The sequence below is a fragment of the Phallusia mammillata genome, chromosome 1, assembly GCF_965637545.1.
Source record: "Phallusia mammillata chromosome 1, kaPhaMamm4.hap1.1, whole genome shotgun sequence".
NCBI lineage: Eukaryota > Metazoa > Chordata > Ascidiacea > Phlebobranchia > Ascidiidae > Phallusia > Phallusia mammillata.
In genome coordinates this window covers 19,479,652-19,497,244 of record NC_137252.1, presented here as the reverse complement: position 1 = coordinate 19,497,244, position 17,593 = coordinate 19,479,652, and the positions used below count along the sequence as shown (strand labels likewise).

General features: G+C 34.8%; 1 protein-coding gene across 3 annotated transcripts; it reads right to left on the bottom strand.

Moving 5' to 3' along the window:
- Positions 1 to 42: 42 nt before the first annotated feature.
- LOC145224918 (uncharacterized) lies at positions 43 to 17,379 on the bottom strand. Of its 3 annotated transcripts, XM_080091558.1 has the most exons (17): positions 15,573 to 15,755; positions 15,294 to 15,519; positions 10,053 to 10,223; positions 9,831 to 9,992; positions 9,449 to 9,625; positions 8,963 to 9,070; positions 8,770 to 8,891; positions 8,610 to 8,683; positions 8,468 to 8,540; positions 6,383 to 6,466; positions 6,183 to 6,311; positions 2,147 to 2,228; positions 1,811 to 1,955; positions 1,664 to 1,706; positions 1,344 to 1,476; positions 1,137 to 1,273; positions 43 to 784 (listed from the first exon to the last, which is right to left on the bottom strand). In XM_080091558.1, the coding sequence occupies exons 2-17, from the start codon at positions 15,438 to 15,440 to the stop codon at positions 394 to 396; spliced, it is 2,178 nt and encodes a 725-aa protein (XP_079947684.1). In that variant the 5' UTR covers positions 15,441 to 15,519; positions 15,573 to 15,755; the 3' UTR covers positions 43 to 393. The 3 variants fall into 3 exon arrangements, with proteins under 3 accessions (XP_079947684.1, XP_079947676.1, XP_079947667.1); XM_080091550.1 differs by lacking the exon at positions 15,573 to 15,755 and adding an exon at positions 17,231 to 17,379 and having other exon boundaries at positions 9,831 to 10,223; XM_080091541.1 differs by having other exon boundaries at positions 9,831 to 10,223.
- Positions 17,380 to 17,593: the final 214 nt, after the last annotated feature.

Here is a 17,593-nt window from a genome sequence, read left to right as displayed (position 1 = left end):
TATTTGTTTTTCAGAAATACACAAGAATGAACAGCATAACAATATGGTTAAATAAGTTTATTTGTGTAAATCTATCTTAACTTTTACATTAGTGCAAAAAAACATGTACAAAAACATTGTATCAACTAAACAATCTAGCACCCACTTACATACAATTGAAACATATTCTCTGTCATAGATGTTGATCTGCACTGTATGGAGGAATAATATGCATCACAGTGTGAAAAATTCTACAACTTTACAAGCACAAATAAAATTTGTAAAAAAATATATAAAATAAAGCATCTGCATTTAAAATTTACAACAAAAATATAGCGGCGTTTTTTGTTGGTCCAAATGCTTTAAAGGCAAACTCGCAGCATGCAAGATTGGAACTTCAAAAAAATAGCAACTTTATACCCATTGCGGCCCACGAAGAGATTGGGTTTTGCTGACAGATAAATTTTGTGAGGATTCAAGAAGATCATGATTGGATCGACTACAGAAATTAAAAGCACTTGGAGGAAAAAAATTATCTCTCTTTTTATAACTTGATTTTGAATCATTAAAAGGAAAATTATTAGCAGAAACAGCTTTATGTGTTTGAATGTTAGAACTTGCAATCCTTTCATTTGTTTTCACATTTTTTATTTCATCTGAAGATAATGCAATAGATGTTGAGTATCGGGAGGGATTAGTTCCTTCATGTTGCTTTGTACTCTCCATGCTTTTGGGCAGCAAAGCTCTTGTAAATGACACTGGTGTTGGAATTCTTGTTCTTCTGTCATGTTGTTTTTCCTTTCGACTAAAAATGCACAAATCCAAGCTTGTTGTAAAACAAACTGAAGTATAACATGTCTAAAAGCACAAAACACATGCCCCCACACTATTCATTATTAATCTATAAAGTTGTTTTCCCTTTGAAGTGCAGTGCTTTCTCAATAATCCATCTCTTGTACTACCAGCATTTGATTTTCAATCCTTTTATGGATTCCAATGTCAACATTAAATTAAAACAAAAAAGTGGGTTTCAAAATTGAATCGCATAGGTTTCCATCTGGTTGGATTATAAAAATATGGCCAACTACACCAGATCAGTTGGTGTTACAAATTACAAAACACAATGCTATTACTTGGACGAATAAAAAAAATAATACTTGTCCTTTCTTGGCTTTGGTAAAGTCTGTGTTTGATTGAACATTTCATCAGAAGGCTGATTAACTTCAAAGCCTTGCATGTGCAGAGCTACCTCAGAATCTTCAGAATTCATATCAGGCTCAGGTATTCTTTCAACCTAATTGATGACCGTACACAGTTTGATAGGAACGATGAATGGTACAAGTTTTGAATTTACAAGTTACAACCTGTTGACTTTCATTGAAGGAGCTGGGAACATTAGATGATACAGCAGCCTGGTTTCTAATACACTCCTTTTCAAATTCCAAAAGGATTTCCTTTTCTCTTTTATCAAGTAAATTTAAAAAGTTTGTTTCATAACTGTTGAAATAAAATATTAAAATCATTTAGAGCATTACTCAGGCTTGACAACTCATTTTTTGTCTTAAAATTTAATCAATTGAATTAAAAGCAATTGCAGTTCCAAATGACAGTCAGGAACCAAAAAAAATTCCAAAACATAATATTTGGTCTATTCAGTCAAGGACATTCAAAAATGCAAACATACCTTGTATGATCAACATTTGGTTTCATGTGTCCTCCACCAGTGGCTACAATGAATGTAAAAATATTTTTTTTGGGAAAGAGAATGTTTAACAATAAAAACATTTTGTATTCATGTTTACACAAAGTAACCAATACCAATAATCCATACCGGGTGGTCTATCTAGTTGTGATTTGCTCTGGGTTCTTCTCCAATTAGTCTTTTGACTTGTTGGAGCAGCCACTGTGTGTCTCAACTTTGGATTGTGACTTCTTGCCGTTGAAATCGACGGCTCTACAGCAGAAGTAGAAAATCTCTGCATAAAACAAAACCTGATATCAAACCTAAAATTATCAAGTTTCATCTGTAAAAAGAATATTCTCTTACATTTATAAAATGGAATGATATGATCATACTATGTCAAGAATGTAGTATTTGTCTGTTATAAGTTTAATATCCGATTTACAAACCAAAATATTACAAATCATTAATTTATCATGTACTTACATTTCTCTGTAGATTATTGGAAGGGACTGGTTGGGTCCGCAATAGACTTCCAGATTCATAATTTCTTGGTCTCATTGAGCCACTACATAAAAAAAATTGTTCTAAAAGGAAAAATTCATACAAAATCTCAACCACTACAAAAAACTTCTTGTCCAATTTTTTTTGTCTTTCTTGTTGCTAAAATGTTAGACACAATGTAAACAAAAAGAAAAAAACAAATACTCCCTGTTCTCAGAAAATTTAATCTCTAGCTTTAGCTGAGCTATTGTTTGTCAGAAGGTATAATCTTGTATGGCGTTTTGTAATTGTATAATCTTATATGGCGTCAGTTTGTGCCACTAAATAAGTTTAAATCAAAGTAGAATTAAGAATCGACTATCTCCATTGCTAAACAATAGCCTTTATTGCATAACAACTAACCAAAAAGCAATTGTTCGCACACAATCGTAATGTTTTTCTTGTCTGTGATGTCACAAGCTGTCTTTGAATCATTATTATGTGCAATTTTCTAGCTAAAATCGTGCAATCAACTTTCGTTTTTCTGAAAAACGCATTCAGGCTTAAGGACCGCGAGCCCTCGAAATAATGGCAAAGGGACCGTTTTGAAAAAATAACAAAAAAGTTTCGCTGAACCGCTGCTGTACAGCAAGGTATAATGATCGATCTAAACATGCCAGGTTGTATAGTCATGTGAAAAGTAGTGGCCATTCCCGATCACAAACCAATCAATCACTGCCATGGTCTTTTTTAAGGTAAAACTTGGAAGATGGGGCTAAAATTTCAAATAACTACCAAGGAGCAACCTGTCAAAAACTTTAACATTTAGGTAAATTATGGTTGGTTTTTCTGACCTAAAGGCCCTGTAAACCTAAAATTAATATTTAGGGGTAAAAGAGTGAAAATTGTGTAAATTTAACTAAAACTAGAAGGGTGGCTTAGCACATTTTGTTGTTGCATTTACACTATAACCTATTTTAAAACATTAATATATTTCCTATGCTTATTTTGTATTGGGTCCCATATTAGCCATTGTCTTTTATAACCTTTTCTGCAGGCAGAAACTCATGGGTCCCCACACATGCAAAGTTGAAAATAATGCATTTCAAGAGATAACCATGAGAAAGTCGGGTGTTGTAATGTAAAACACAGTGATCGGCACTGGTCTTAAATAATACCGTAATTTTCCGTGTATAATGCGCAAAATTTAATTAATTTATTGTCCTAAAATCTAGGGTGCGCATTATGCATAGGTACAACAATTTTTGAAGAAAATCTGCCTCGAAATAAAACTTGAAATCAGACCTTTCTTCTTGTTTGTTGTTAATCGCGCATCACATTTAGCCATCCTGCCCAACACACTTCGTCAGTAAAATTCATAATTGACGACACATCGTTTGATGCGATGGTGCAATCCTTGATGGTGTGTTATTGTCAAATACTGCACACTGCCCATTTAGCGACAACGTAAATGGGGTGATATCATTGCCGATATGCAACGGATCAAACTAAAATTTTGTATATAAGTTTGAATTTAATTATTCTGATTTTTAGGTATTTTAATCTGATACATATTAAACTTCATTTGTGTTTTATAAAAATGTTCTCTGCAAGTATTAAGATCGGTTCAGCTTGAACGCGACCAGTAAGATCTCGTTTGCTGTCACGATGTACCCTACACAAATCCTAAACATTTTTCGCTATCGAGTTTGCGAGCACATGCGCAGTGATACTGACCGGCAGAATAACATCCGGTTGTTTCAAAAGATGATCTTTTTTCTGAAATAATTTTACGTTTACGGATTTAAGAGTAAAAATTTGGGTGCGTATTATACATGGGTACAGGCTTTTTTCCAGCATCGACATGCCATTTTTAGGGTGCGTATTATGCACGGGGGCGCACTATACTTGGAAAATTACGGTAATACTATGTAGAGTACAAACTATATAAATTTAGATTCACCCCAGATATTGTGTGAAGTATGTCCTATTTAACATTCTTTTTCAAAGAAAAGAAGGAGTAAATAGTGGCATAATGGGGTAAAACAAAATGGACACCTATGAATAGCAAATTCAAGCCGTCCAATTTTCATTTAATGCGAACATTGTTAAAAAGGTCACCTATTTTAGGGATTAGTTGGTTAAGTTGTGGTGCTACAAGGCAAAACATAACATTTGAGGACTTAGTATGTTCAAGAAACTTTGCAAATTTTATATAATTAGGACGTTTTTCAAAAAGTTCATTTATTTTAGGGGGCTAGTTGAGTAAATGTTGGGGATACAAGGTAAAACACATCAATCGAGACCTACAAATAGCATAATCCACATGCTACCTAAATTTTAGCCAATCCCGACACTGTTTAATAAACTCACCCATTTTAGGTTGCTAGTGGGGTAACTAATGGGGTCCGACACACAAACTAAAAAAATATGAAACCTCAATGACTCAATCAATAGTACTGTAAAATTTCAGCCCAATCTACCAATGTTTAAAATTTCGACCACTAGAGGTGTTTTGAGCAACAACTGTTAATGTTTCTGACGTCATAGGGCTGTTAACAAGCTCATAACTGCCATGGCGCAAAAACGTCCACCAAGCAATCCACAAACATGAGTAACACCTGACCGGTTGCCCTTGTCACACTATTGCGCCACAGAAATCTTTCGTTCGTGGTGCCCAGTAACATACAAATACGTTTTACCCTTGGGGGGCTTGTGGGGTAAATGTTAGGGCTATTCTGACACTGTTTACAAACTCACCCATTTTAGGGGGCTAGCGGGGCAAATACTGTGGTTATCAACAAAAACAAAGTGGGATGCACATCTACATAACTATATCTATCATCTGTGTAAATTTCACCCAAATCCATCAAACATTTGATGGAAAAACGAGTCGGACAAACTTTGGGAAGAAAGAAAAACAAAGAAAGAAAAACAAACAATTTGAGTAAAATCAATATGTGTCCCCTTCAGGGAAGGGGACCCATAATTAATGCATCAATCAACAAGGTACAAAACTCCTAGCTCATGTGTTATAGTAATTATAGCCAGTTTTAAAATTTCACAATGTGAGGGTTCATCATTTTTGTTTCAACAACAACAACACTAGAAAGTGGCTTTCTCATATACTTCCATAAATTTACCAATATACTAAACACATCATTTGATCTACACATATGATTGTTTTTGCAAGCAAAAACGAATGGGTCCCCACATGCGCGTTTGTGCGGATTTACGGTAAATAAATGTTCCGGTTATGTCTAGATTCTAAGGAAATCTGTACTTTTTGCTATTTTTTGTCATTGCATATAAACTATTCAACCAAGCTTGTGTAGAAAATGTATAAAACGACTTAACGTATCACAAGTTATAATCGACATACTCTCTTCTTGTGTCTGGGTGAAAACAAAGCGCGAAGAAAAAAAGGTTGTCCGCAATTTCAATTTCACGGTTTCGTTTCTGTCAGCATAATCACTATCTCCATTGTAAACATGGAGCGAAACAAAAACCAGGCTATCGCTGTGCACATTACCCGCTGTGCATTGAGCTGTAAATCAGTGAATCACTCCCCTGGGACCAAAGTGATATAGTGTAAAACTCCATCAGAAGATTCAGTAAATGTTTTAACACATATTTGGAGCTGTAGGCTTACGGATAACCACTTGATAGATTTGGCTGATATTTTAAATAACGTACAAGTAACCCAATGTTAAACATTTCAGCACAATAGGGCTTGTATTTCTGGCCTAAAACTAAAACCGATTATTTAGGGGTTTTAGGGGTGAATCCAATAAAAAGTTGAAAAATTCTTTAGAATACTTTACATTGCACCAACCAACACAGCATGACTCTAGATTATGTACTTTACTCAGTAAAGCCGATTTAAAATTTACGTTTTGGGGGCTGTGGGTGTCATTTGGGATCAAACTTCAGGGGGATTAAATTTGGATCAATTGCCAATGTTAGACAAAAACAATATGTGTCCCCTTCAGGGAAGGAAAAACAATGGATAGTTTTTTGATAAATGCTAAATGCTAACCTGTTTTTATTAGTGGAAGGTCGATGAACTTGATGAGCTCCAGTTTTGTTTCTTTGAACTACAAGCATATCATCTTGTTGTACTAATGACTTTGAAGGAATAGGAGGTGTACTTTTGGGCCTACTAAGTCTGTTCGAAAGAGAATGACATTAAATAACAAGTTGCAAAATCAAGTCGGGGTAGTAACTTCAGTAACAAACCTATTGAAAACATTTTCTTGAGCAGTATTTCTAGTTGTACTGTAACGCTCTCCTTCGATTCGTGGAGTTATTCTACCTGATCCACTGTAAAAATTTAATAGACACACTACAAGGTCAAACCTAAACTATGCAATTTGTTTTAAACAAATACAAATCTATCATTAGTAAGAATGCAACAGAGAATAACAACAACAAAACATTTAAACACCATCCGTCACATGTAAATTCATAAACTTCATTTATCACTGGTCAACACAATTTTTAGTGTCTTTAATGTTAAAACTGATATTGACTAATTTTGGGGTGCTGATTTCAAAAATTGTTACGGTTTTCTTTAATCAGATCAACTTTTGAAGTTATTTACATAACCAAAATTTATGACATATTGATTCAATGACTTTGAAATCATGCTTTTATGTGTTTGTTAAAGTTTTATTAGATTATACACATCAATTTCCTATAGTGCAGTCAGTTTCATAGCATGAATATGCATTCTATGCTTATGCTCTGTCTAAAAATGGTTGGTGCAGGCTAGCGGTAACTTTAAACTATACGTGTTTTATGGAGTGATTTTCACACTAGTAAAGCAAGGTGGTAAAGCTAAAATTAATAGTGGCTAGGTCATCTATAAGGTGTTGCATGAATTACCAAGATGTTTTATGCTACATTACTGGTGAATACCCATACAACACAACTAAAAAGAAAAAAAAAGATCTGTATCAAATGTGCATATCTTCCACACTTCGATGTGGCTTTAGGGGTTTAGGACAAGCAATGGGCTCCACTTACCTAATGTTGACTGGAGTATTGCAGTAATGGACAAAAACAGTAGAAAGGGACTGAAATTATTAGAAAGAGTACATAACTAAGTTATTAAGCGGTCTGAAAAATTCGGTACGAAAATGAGTATAAAGCTACACTTCCCTTTAAACGTAGGGGATATAAATGATGAGAATTAAGCTGAAAGGTTCCAACAGGATATTAGTAAAACGAAACATGTCAGGGAAGAGGGAATAATGTGGTCCTGGCTAACTGCTGTTGGTCAATTAAACGGGACGATATTGCTGCGACTCAGTATCCGAAAGTTACCAAAGTACATGTGTAGGCCTATACCTGATAACTTACAAATTTGAAACATGTTTTTGTTTTTTGTGTTGAATTTGGTTTGTTTGGAGTGTCCACCTGTTACATTTAAAATTAAATTCGAAATTTTGTTCTTGCAATAATGTCAATTCCAAATAAAATACTCAAAACAAGTTTCACTATAGTGTACACATATATATATAGATTGTTTTTCAAAGGTGGATGTACCATAACAGGAAAACTAGACGTGATACAGATAAACCGATTGCATTTTTGAAATCAGGGCACTAGAATTAGTCAAAATCAGTTGAAACATTACAGACACCAGTAAAAAAATATTTTTTGTTGCCCAGTGTTATCATTGATATAACTGCTCACTGAACAATTGAATATTTACATAAAACTTTTGTTTTTAGAAATATTCACACACATTTGCAAATATACAAATTTATGCTTGTGGGTTCCCAGTGTGTTACAGAATTAATATCTACAAGTAAAGATGGCAATCCAATTACAGCTACATTTTTTAAAGTGTTGTCTTAATCATTTTATGCCAAAAACTGTGAAGTAACTGGATTTTTTTATCCTGTTGATGCAACGTTATATTCCATCTTTGTCCACCTTCTTTAAAAACAATAATGCAAAATGCATCCATTTTTTGAATTACCAGATTAGCCATTTTAAGTGCAAGTATGGCAGGAATTCTTTGCTTTGGTTTAACATTTGCTTTTCATTTAAATAATGAAGTTTGCATTAAGCAACAAATTTTGCCTTTTCCTGTACCTACATTTTTTTAAACATAATGCACAACAGAATATGGTGTATAGGTACATAGTGATATGTCTGTTCTTGTTATTTGAAATGTCATGCACTGGCATTTTAAAAGTTCAGTTCTGCATCAGACTGAATTCCATGAAATGGTAGTTACACACTGTCTTAAATTACAAACTTGGTACTACTAAACAGTTCCAAAATTTGTGGTAGGAGTTTAAGCTACCATACCTTAATCTATTTGTATCCTTTTTGTGTGGTGAATGTTGTCTATTTGCTTTGTGCTGTTCGGGCAGTTGATTCTCTAAATGTTTAAAACATTAAATAAATGTCAAAAAATCCAGACTTTATAAGCACAGGTGAATAGTTATACTTCTTGGTTTTCTAGGTGTAGATTCACTCTGCGACTGAGAAACTTGATTCGATAGACTGGATGTTCGTGAATGTCTAAAAATTAATTCTTGTTTTACTTTTTGATCCTAAAGTGAATGTTTGCAAGCATAATCTTCAGAAATGGTCCCATAAATTTTAACCTTGGTGACAAATTTTTGTCTCCTCTATGCCTTTGGCATCTACAAGGATCATGCTTGTCAAGATAATGTTCAAGAGTGTCCCATCCTCCACCAACCCGCACCATAACATGTTGACGTAAAATCTATAAAAATATTCAAATAAATTTTAAACATACTGCACAACTTGATCGTTGAAAAATTACACCTTACCAACCCTCATAAAAATTAAATTTTCTGAATCACCAACTTTGTATTTTCCATCAGAAACTTTTATCATTGGAAATTGACTTGGGCATGTGCACATTCCAAGTATAAATTGCACCTAACAAAAGTGATTTGTCAACCTTGGTACAATATGACTATATTTTCTAGTACTGTCGCTTACAAAGAAAATGGGCAGTGATGGGACAAAGAAAAGTTAGGAGATTTTGAGTGTGAAATTTGTTTTCATAGTATTGGACTTCTAATCCAAACTACACACAAAAGCTTTTGTTGTGAACTTGTCATACGTTTAAGCTGAAAGCAGTGAAAAATTGGGTATGAAATTGTGGTTTGCTCAATACATGGTATTTACTATCAATGCATGTTAAGGAATTTGACCAAATGAATTTTTGTTGTTAGTTTTTAGGTGAATATATTGAAAGAAACAATTTTGAGCTACATCCTAATCTTTAACCAATCCTTATAAATTTATTCTTACCATTTCATCTAAAGATTTGAAATCACATGAAACTTTTTGTTTAACAGGCTGTTTTGGTGTCGAATTGCCATTTTTCTGTTTGGATCTTTTATCCAACTCAATTTCATTGTCAATATCTTGTTCCATTTGAATCAGCACTGGAGCTGGAACACCAAATTTGCTTCCTTTTCGTGCGACCTTACAACACATTATGACATGAACAACAAATTATAAATTGTTCTTGTTTTCACATTTAGTTTCACACAAACCTATTACTTTTTGTACAACACACAGCACAAATTCTGTAAAGCGTTGTAGAAACTAGTAGTCTTGCATGCCTTCTTTGGTAAAGCATGCGAACCAACTTAGGTTAAGTAATATGTATGTATTCAAAATTACAAACCTCAAGAAGGCATAGAATGACATTTTTTTCATTAACACGCAGTACCAGGTCGTTTGTCTCGAACATAACACTTTCTGGAATATGTAAATCACTTCTGCACCAACCAATGAAGCTGGCAATATTATCACGGGCAAAAAAGCTGCTTGCTCGTACATACCTTCCCTGCAATTCGTACATTAAAAAAATTGGTAGAAAAGCATATAAATTTGTTTTTTTTGGTACCTGGTTATAAACCAAAACCCTTTGTGGAAAAAGTAGGTTTTGATGATTGGATGTTGTGCTTTTTATATAGTTTGCACATGTTGTAATATTGTTGGCATGCTGGCATAAAAGGGTGCCTGTTTCCAATACATCAAAAAAGTTTGTAACATTGATATCCACAGCATAAAGCCCCTAAAACCACAAAATTTGTTAAATTTATCCACTTAAAAAGCAAAAGTTCTACAATAGGACATGAAAAGCACAAAAACATCCTCCCTTTTTATACAGGACGAAAACAAAGTAATGGTATTGCATCCACAGCCATACTTGATGCTGTCAACCACAGTGTAAGTTTAAGCTAACTATTTCTTCAAAAAGCATAAACATAAATTTGTTATATCCATGACAAATTTGAAAGTGCTCATTCAATAACCACAAATATATTATTAAATTAGGATAAATCCTAAATTGTATTTGTTGATTTCTAGTTAGCTAAGGGTGATCTGCCCAGTAATAGGTTTATTAAAGTGTGGTGTGGTGATAGAAAATAGATAAAACTGATTTAAACACTGTTAGTTTACAAGACATAGTGTTAAAGCCAATACCTATAATTTCATGTATGCAACTAAACATTTCACGGTTTTAAACATCCCGTGTTTTATATTCTTAAGGACAAATTTTTCACAATGCATAAACTTAACTTTAAAAGTTCTTTTCCGTATTTTTTTAGCATCATTATTGTCATATAATTACAAAAAATCGGTGAAAAAAGAGCGGGGAAAATACATTCAATTTAATCTCTTGCTTTGACCTTGATATTGTGGTTCAAGTTCAGTTTTTAAACACAAATTTTCCTAGAAAGCCTTAACTGTTGTATTAGACCAGGGGTTCCCAACCGGTGGTACGCGTACCACTAGTGGTACGCGAAGGGTTTTCAGGTGGTACGCGAGTAGCTTCTGTTTTGTTCACAAAAACCTCAATTTGCAACTTTATATTTTGTTTGTCTGGTTTTGTTTACAAAAAAACAGTCCCCAGGCCTATTGTCATTGTTACGTAACTATTCCTGTTGTTTCGTATCATTACGATCTTCAAAATACAGGTCATGTCAATTCTCAACAAAAAGCATAGTTGCTACTTGCTATGAAAAGCCGAACAACGCTGCGGCACAGTGGGCGTTAATTATGTCAAATGATTGCTCTTGATAGATATATCTACTGCTTTGGTGCTTAAGATAGCGTTGAATGAAATATGATTCAAACAAATTAGTTGTTCTGCAAGAAGTGGTACCATAGAGCAGTGGTCGTCAACCTATGGGTCGCGACCCAAAGTGGGGTCGCCAAAACTTTTTCTGGGGTCGCAACATGTCGCCGAATTTAATTTATTGCTTTTCAAAATTGATTACAGAAAATGAAACTAATATTATGTTCTTTTAGATCGCAACTTTTGCTCTTGTTTTGTAGTACAGCTTGCTACCTCCTTTTCGTGGTAGTGGAAAAACAGAAAATGCCCTTATCGCGTAACAATGGGTTTCGACAACGTGTATTATGACCCAACACTATAAGTTTGTATTATTTAAGGTGACACCAGAACGAGTGAATAGTTATTTATGCAACGTACCCTACTATGCGAAATTTTTCTAATCCCGTTTTCAACCACGTGGCTGTGTGAAGCAGGATTTAGTGCAAGGAGTGTATTAAAAACGAAACATCGTAATCGATTGGAAGTGGAGCATGACATGCGGTTAAGCTTGTGCAAAGTCAAGGCGTGGCTTCAAAAACTTGTGGACAGTATACAGGCGCAACCATCTCACTAACAGTGCAAACTAAATGTTGAACAATTTGACAAGTTTGTGTTCTGAAAATTGGGTTTATGTCTTAAATGAAACGCCTTAAAAACTTTTTTCGTAATACTTTTGTATAGCCATTTTTTCGTAATACTTTTGTATCGCCATATTTGTTTGTAATTATGTACAGCTTGTGTAATTGTTCTTTCGGTTCCGCATTACTAAAAACATTTTTCTCAGTGTTGAAAAAAAATTTGGTCGCATGTAAATTTTGATTTCATTTTCCCTTAAATTGGGGTCGCCTATAAAAAAGGTTGAAGACCACTGCCATAGAGCACTGTAGAGCACATTAGTGCTCTATGGTGGTACGCGTGGCAGTGCAGAGCGTCCAGGTGGTACGGGATCGTAAAAAGGTTGGGAACCCCTGTATTAGACACTATATAAAAAAAAGTCGTTTGCTACAAAGGTATACACAACAACTTGTTTTCCACTTAACTTTGTTTCGCAAAAATGACCGTTTAATGACCTTTTGATACTGTTTTTAATAGCATGCAGTCCTTAGTGTTCAACAATACCGTTCGGCCTAATTTATACATAACTTAAGTACTGATTATTGAATTGATTTGTCAAAAATAAAGAAGATACATTATAACGAAAAATTCGTAACGGTGTTGTAATGCCTACAAGTTGACCTTTAGTGACCCGTGGTTATGAGACGGCCAAGCTGACAAATGTGCGTGATAACTCAATAAAACGACACAGCATTGCTGCACAAAAAAACATCTGATTTCTAATCACCCAAATGACTGTCTCGTAAAACGTCTGTCCAGACGTCAAGCTGAGCACTCCCGCTCGGCCGCCTTAATCGCAAACCAGTGAATTCCTCCCTTGGGACTTATATCTGACTGATAGCGTACACATATTATGGGTTGTAAAGGTAACTGGCAAAATTTCAAATACTAAACGAATACCCTGCTTAAACAATTGTTAACTTTTTCAAATATTTCTGCACCATAGGGCATGTATTTCTGCCTTAAAACTAAAACCGATTATTTCGGGGTTTAAAGGGTAAAAAATGGGTGAATCCGAAAAAACAATACAAAATTCTTTAAAAAACTTTACATTGCACCAAACAACAAAGCATGAAACTCCAAGATGCTGTACTTTAGTCAGTACAGCCCTTTCAAAAATTTTACGTTTTGGGGGCCTGTGGGTGAACCGCTGGGTCAATCGGGGTCACACTTCAGTAGGATCAAATTTGGATTATTAACTAACATCTCTGTAAATTTTAATAAATTTGGAGCACCCTTTCTAGACCAAACGCGTCTCACAAGCCAGCGTTAGACAGAAAAAAGAAAAAAAAATACGGACAAAAACAATATGTGTCCCCTTCAGGGAAGGGGACCCATAAAAACACACACAAAGTGAAATGTGTCCATTCCATCATTCAATTTTGTCATAAAATATTATTTTATGGCAGGGGTGCAAAATTTTTTGGGGGATTTGGTAGCGCTCAGAAAATTTTAGTAGCACATACTTTTTTGTGTATGTGTCTTTTTCCACCTAAAGCACAACCATTTCACTACTAATAGCCGTATCGCGGGTTACCATTTTGCAAACAGCCACCAAATGTCTCAAATTGTTTATACTTTAAAGAATTTTGATTTATCTTACAATATCTCATTTGCTTGTGGCTGAAAGGTTACGCCTAATCCATAGCTTGAACTGAACAGTTGGATGATCGGTCTCAATTGTTAATGACGTCACTATCTAAATTGTTAAGTTGTTTGTTGCATGACATTTGCCATTGTTTGTACACAATAGCAAAAAGTCTGTCACATATTGCTACCGAGATCTCCCTAGTAGCCCCGCAAAATCTATTTATACCAGTTTTATACCCTAAAAAAAGTTTAACTTTAAATCAACGCATGACCGCCAACGCTTATACTTCCATATACAGTTTCGCGGCTGCAACAATTCATCCCTGATGCATATGTGCTTCGATAATACCACAGCATAGCCGATTGGCATGGGGTTTGCCCGATATCTAGTTTTTAATCCGACGCCTGACGACTCGTCGTTAAAATTGCTAATCAGGCAAATCGGACTTTCGGCTCATCTAACATGTTCTCAGATACAAACAGGAAACGTCCAAACCTGAGGCAGAGATTGTGTTGCAATGTCAGCTGAGTCAAAAGTCCATGTGAAGTGACTATTTGCAAAATTAGTTGATAGCAGACTAAAAAGCATGTTTTACTCGTTTATAAATGTATCGGTATTTGTTCTGATGCCACCTAAGTATCGGATGAGTAGCGATGCCACACATAGCATCAGGTCATACAGTATTATCCGGCTAACCGTAAATACAACAACATATGTTGATTTATGTTATACGACGCATCATATGAAGATTGGAAAATATGAACTCAGTTTTTTTTGTGTGGAAAACCTTTTTTGCGAAAACATTATGTCGCTACAAATCTAAATCAGTTATAAATGTTTGTGCGGCGTGAGTGACATGTTGTTGAGTGCCTGTGCATTGCAAATTCTTTTTGAGACACACGTGTGCGATTGCACCAAACCCACGACGATTAGCATGTGTGACATCACATTCGCGGCGAATGTGTAAGAATTCTTATTATGAGAGTAACTGTTTATTTTAGGTTATAAAGAGTGTGTGGAAACCACTACTTCAACTGATGACAGTCACAGTCACGTCATGTCAATTGATGATTGCACCTTTTACATAGTCAGCGTAACATCGCAATAGTGCCTCAAAAAACATGCGACTAACGTAATTCGGTTGCGGCTTGATCCAAGCGTGTTTTTTCGCGAAAACCACATTGGTAGATCGTTGCCTAATCTCTATTTTCCCGCTAGTTGTGCCACTGCATCATTACTTTATTGTTATTCTGAGAAAATTATTTAAAATAATATAGACCACCTGTGATGGTGGCTACAAATTGCGGTCGCTCACGCAAGTTTATTGGTCGCGCGGCGCGACCGTGCGACCGCATTTTTGCACCCCTGGTTTATGGGGCTAGTTGCATAACTGGAGGGGCTATAGAGTGAAACAACAATCAATACCATATAATGGCACATTCAAGAGTTGTTTGTGGGGTATTTGCAGTGGTTCTACAGATAACTTATATAGTGCCAACCATATTTAACTAATTCAAGCAGTTCAACACCACAACCAACATTGAAAATACCACATAGAAAAAAAACTTTTAATTTGTAGTGACTGGCAGCATGAAAATTAAAATAGTACTTTTGTGTTAGTCAGATAAGCACCAAAGATATTGAATCAAACGAACAAAAAATATGGCACATCTAGATAACTATACTACCAGCTGTCAAAGTTTCACTCTAATCCATTTAACATTTGACAAAAACAACAAGTCAATCGAAATTAGATTGTGTCACAATGAAAAGAATATGTTGGTTTTTGGTGATGCAAGCAGTCCGCAATATCCTACCTTCAACCAATCAGCAAGATCCTCACGCATGGCATACAGGTACTCTTGATTGCTAGAATAGGGACGGACACTCTGATTGGCAGCATGACTGATAATTTTTCTCCCAGGATCACTGGAAGTCTTCATGTGTTTTGTAGGATTAATCATGAAAAATTGTCATTTACAACAAGACAAATTAAAATCGTTTTTCAAGCACCAATTTCCCATCCATATAAGCCACTTATCCCTGCAAGAAACAAGAGAACTAGCTTCAGGTATGACAATATTGTTTATTTATACATTTCGATTTGTTGATTGCCCAAGGCCAGGGGTCACTTCTTCCACAGCTGGTCAGAATTCAAGTACGGCCCAACTTTACAACATCTAACTGGAGTTTGGGCAGCAATTTTGTTTCATGAAGCAGATTTTTCTGTGGTATGGATGAGAGCATTCTTTTTATATGAAACTTAACAAAGCGTCCTTTTTGATCTATGTTCGATAGTATGTAATGGCAAAATAAATAAACATTATTAAGAACTTCTGATAATTTAGGTAAACATAAGAATAAATATTTGGAGGTGTGAAAATGAGTAAATCCAACTAAAAGTAATATCAAACATCAAAATCTGTAAGATATGCATTAAGCTTGGACAGCAAAGGGACCACAATGAACAAGTTTAAACATTAAAAATATGATGCCAATCCTATTGCTTTCATCCACTGAATTGGTCTGATCTTACAGACAGACTTAGGAGTAGTGTACAAGTTATGTTGTTGCTGCACACCAGAAAGAAGGGAGATACCAGAGGGAATCTCATTGAGAACAGATTTAGGTATTTCATGATTTGCACAAAGCTGGGTGTCATATACGGGTAACACAAAAAGCAGAAAAACAGAAAAGCGGGAAAAGCAGGAAATCAGCACTAAAAGCAGAAAAGAAAGGAAAAGCAGAAACAAGGGAAATTTGTGTTTTCTAAAAGCGGGAAAAAATAATTCCAGAAAAACAGAAAAATTTCTTGTTTCATAAGATTTTAAAATACGAAAAGCAGAAAAACGGGAAATGTTTCTTTATTTGTTTTTTTGCCATTCTAGCACTTAAAAACCATTCGAAAGTGTTCTAATAGCGTTCTATATTGATTGTGTCAAAATACAGAAAAGACTAGAAATAAACAAATAAAAATCATTTCTTGTTTTTCAGTATTGGACACAACACACAATCGATGTAGAACGCTAATAGATCACATTCAAATGATTTTTACGAGTTAGAAAGGGGCTCCTCCAAAATATGCAATCTATAAAATGTTGATGGTTAGGGCTTTTACGGTCTGGGTAAAGGTTTATAATAAAAATAACACTATAATTTAGTTTTAGATTCCCAGTTTGGACTTAATATTCTCATATGTGTTGAAAGTGGAACTAAGCACTGTATGGTACCACATGTTAACACTAAGAAAATTAGGTCCAAAAGGTATCTAAATTAAATTATAAAGTTATTTGTATTACAATCCCTCACCTTGACCCTTGTAGCCGTAGATTGCGTATTTTAGAGTAGCCCATTAGAAAGGTATAAAAAACAAATAAAGAAACATTTCCCGTTTTTCTGCTTTTCGTAATGAAACAAGAAATTTTACTCTTTTACTGTTTTTCGGGAATTATTTTTTCCCTGTTTTAGAAAACACTAATTTCCCTTTTTTCTGCTTTTAGTGCTGATTTCCTGCTTTTCCCTCTTTTCTGTTTTTCTGCTTTTAGTGTGACCCGTCATATAATTCATTTTTACACAATGCACTTAACTATACAAATTCACTTTTTTACCTATTGAATTATATTATTAATTGCACTTTTGTTTTTAACATGCAATTGACCGTAATATTTTACACAGTTTGTCTTCTATTTATCTATTTATTTGTACGTGCTTAATTTTTATTTAAAATAATGTCTTATGCTTAGCTAAACATTACCTGCCATTAAAACAATTCATTATTTGCTTTAAGATCACGTTCTCTACAATGTAACTGGCTGCTAAATTGTATCTACTAATCTACCGTATCAACTTTCAATTTGTTTACTCCACCTCCTTCCAAGTTGTGCGGCGCCAACCAACCAATAGCAACGCGGCAATCGATTTCTCTTGGTTACAAGCTATCCACGCCTCATTGGTTTCAGGAAAAAAAGTTACTTTTGACTACTTGTTATTTAGTTTAGCCCAGTGGTTCTTAACCTTTTTTCCTTGCTGCACCCCTTTTAAATCAACACCGAATTTTCGCACCCCCTTCTGTAATTGCTTAAATAACAAAACCATTGTAATTTCACTTTTATACAAG

Bases quoted from the DNA above. Each gene is read 5' to 3' on its own strand.
- LOC145224918 (XM_080091550.1), bottom strand. From the start codon at position 15,440: ATGATTAATCCTACAAAACACATGAAGACTTCCAGTGATCCTGGGAGA. The intron at 10,224-15,293 runs GTAGGATATTGC...TTGTGGTTTTAG, and splicing joins ATCTTGCTGATTGGTTGAAG to GGGCTTTATGCTGTGGATAT. The intron at 6,312-6,382 runs GTTTGTTACTGA...TCTTTCGAACAG, and splicing joins CAAGAAAATGTTTTCAATAG to ACTTAGTAGGCCCAAAAGTA.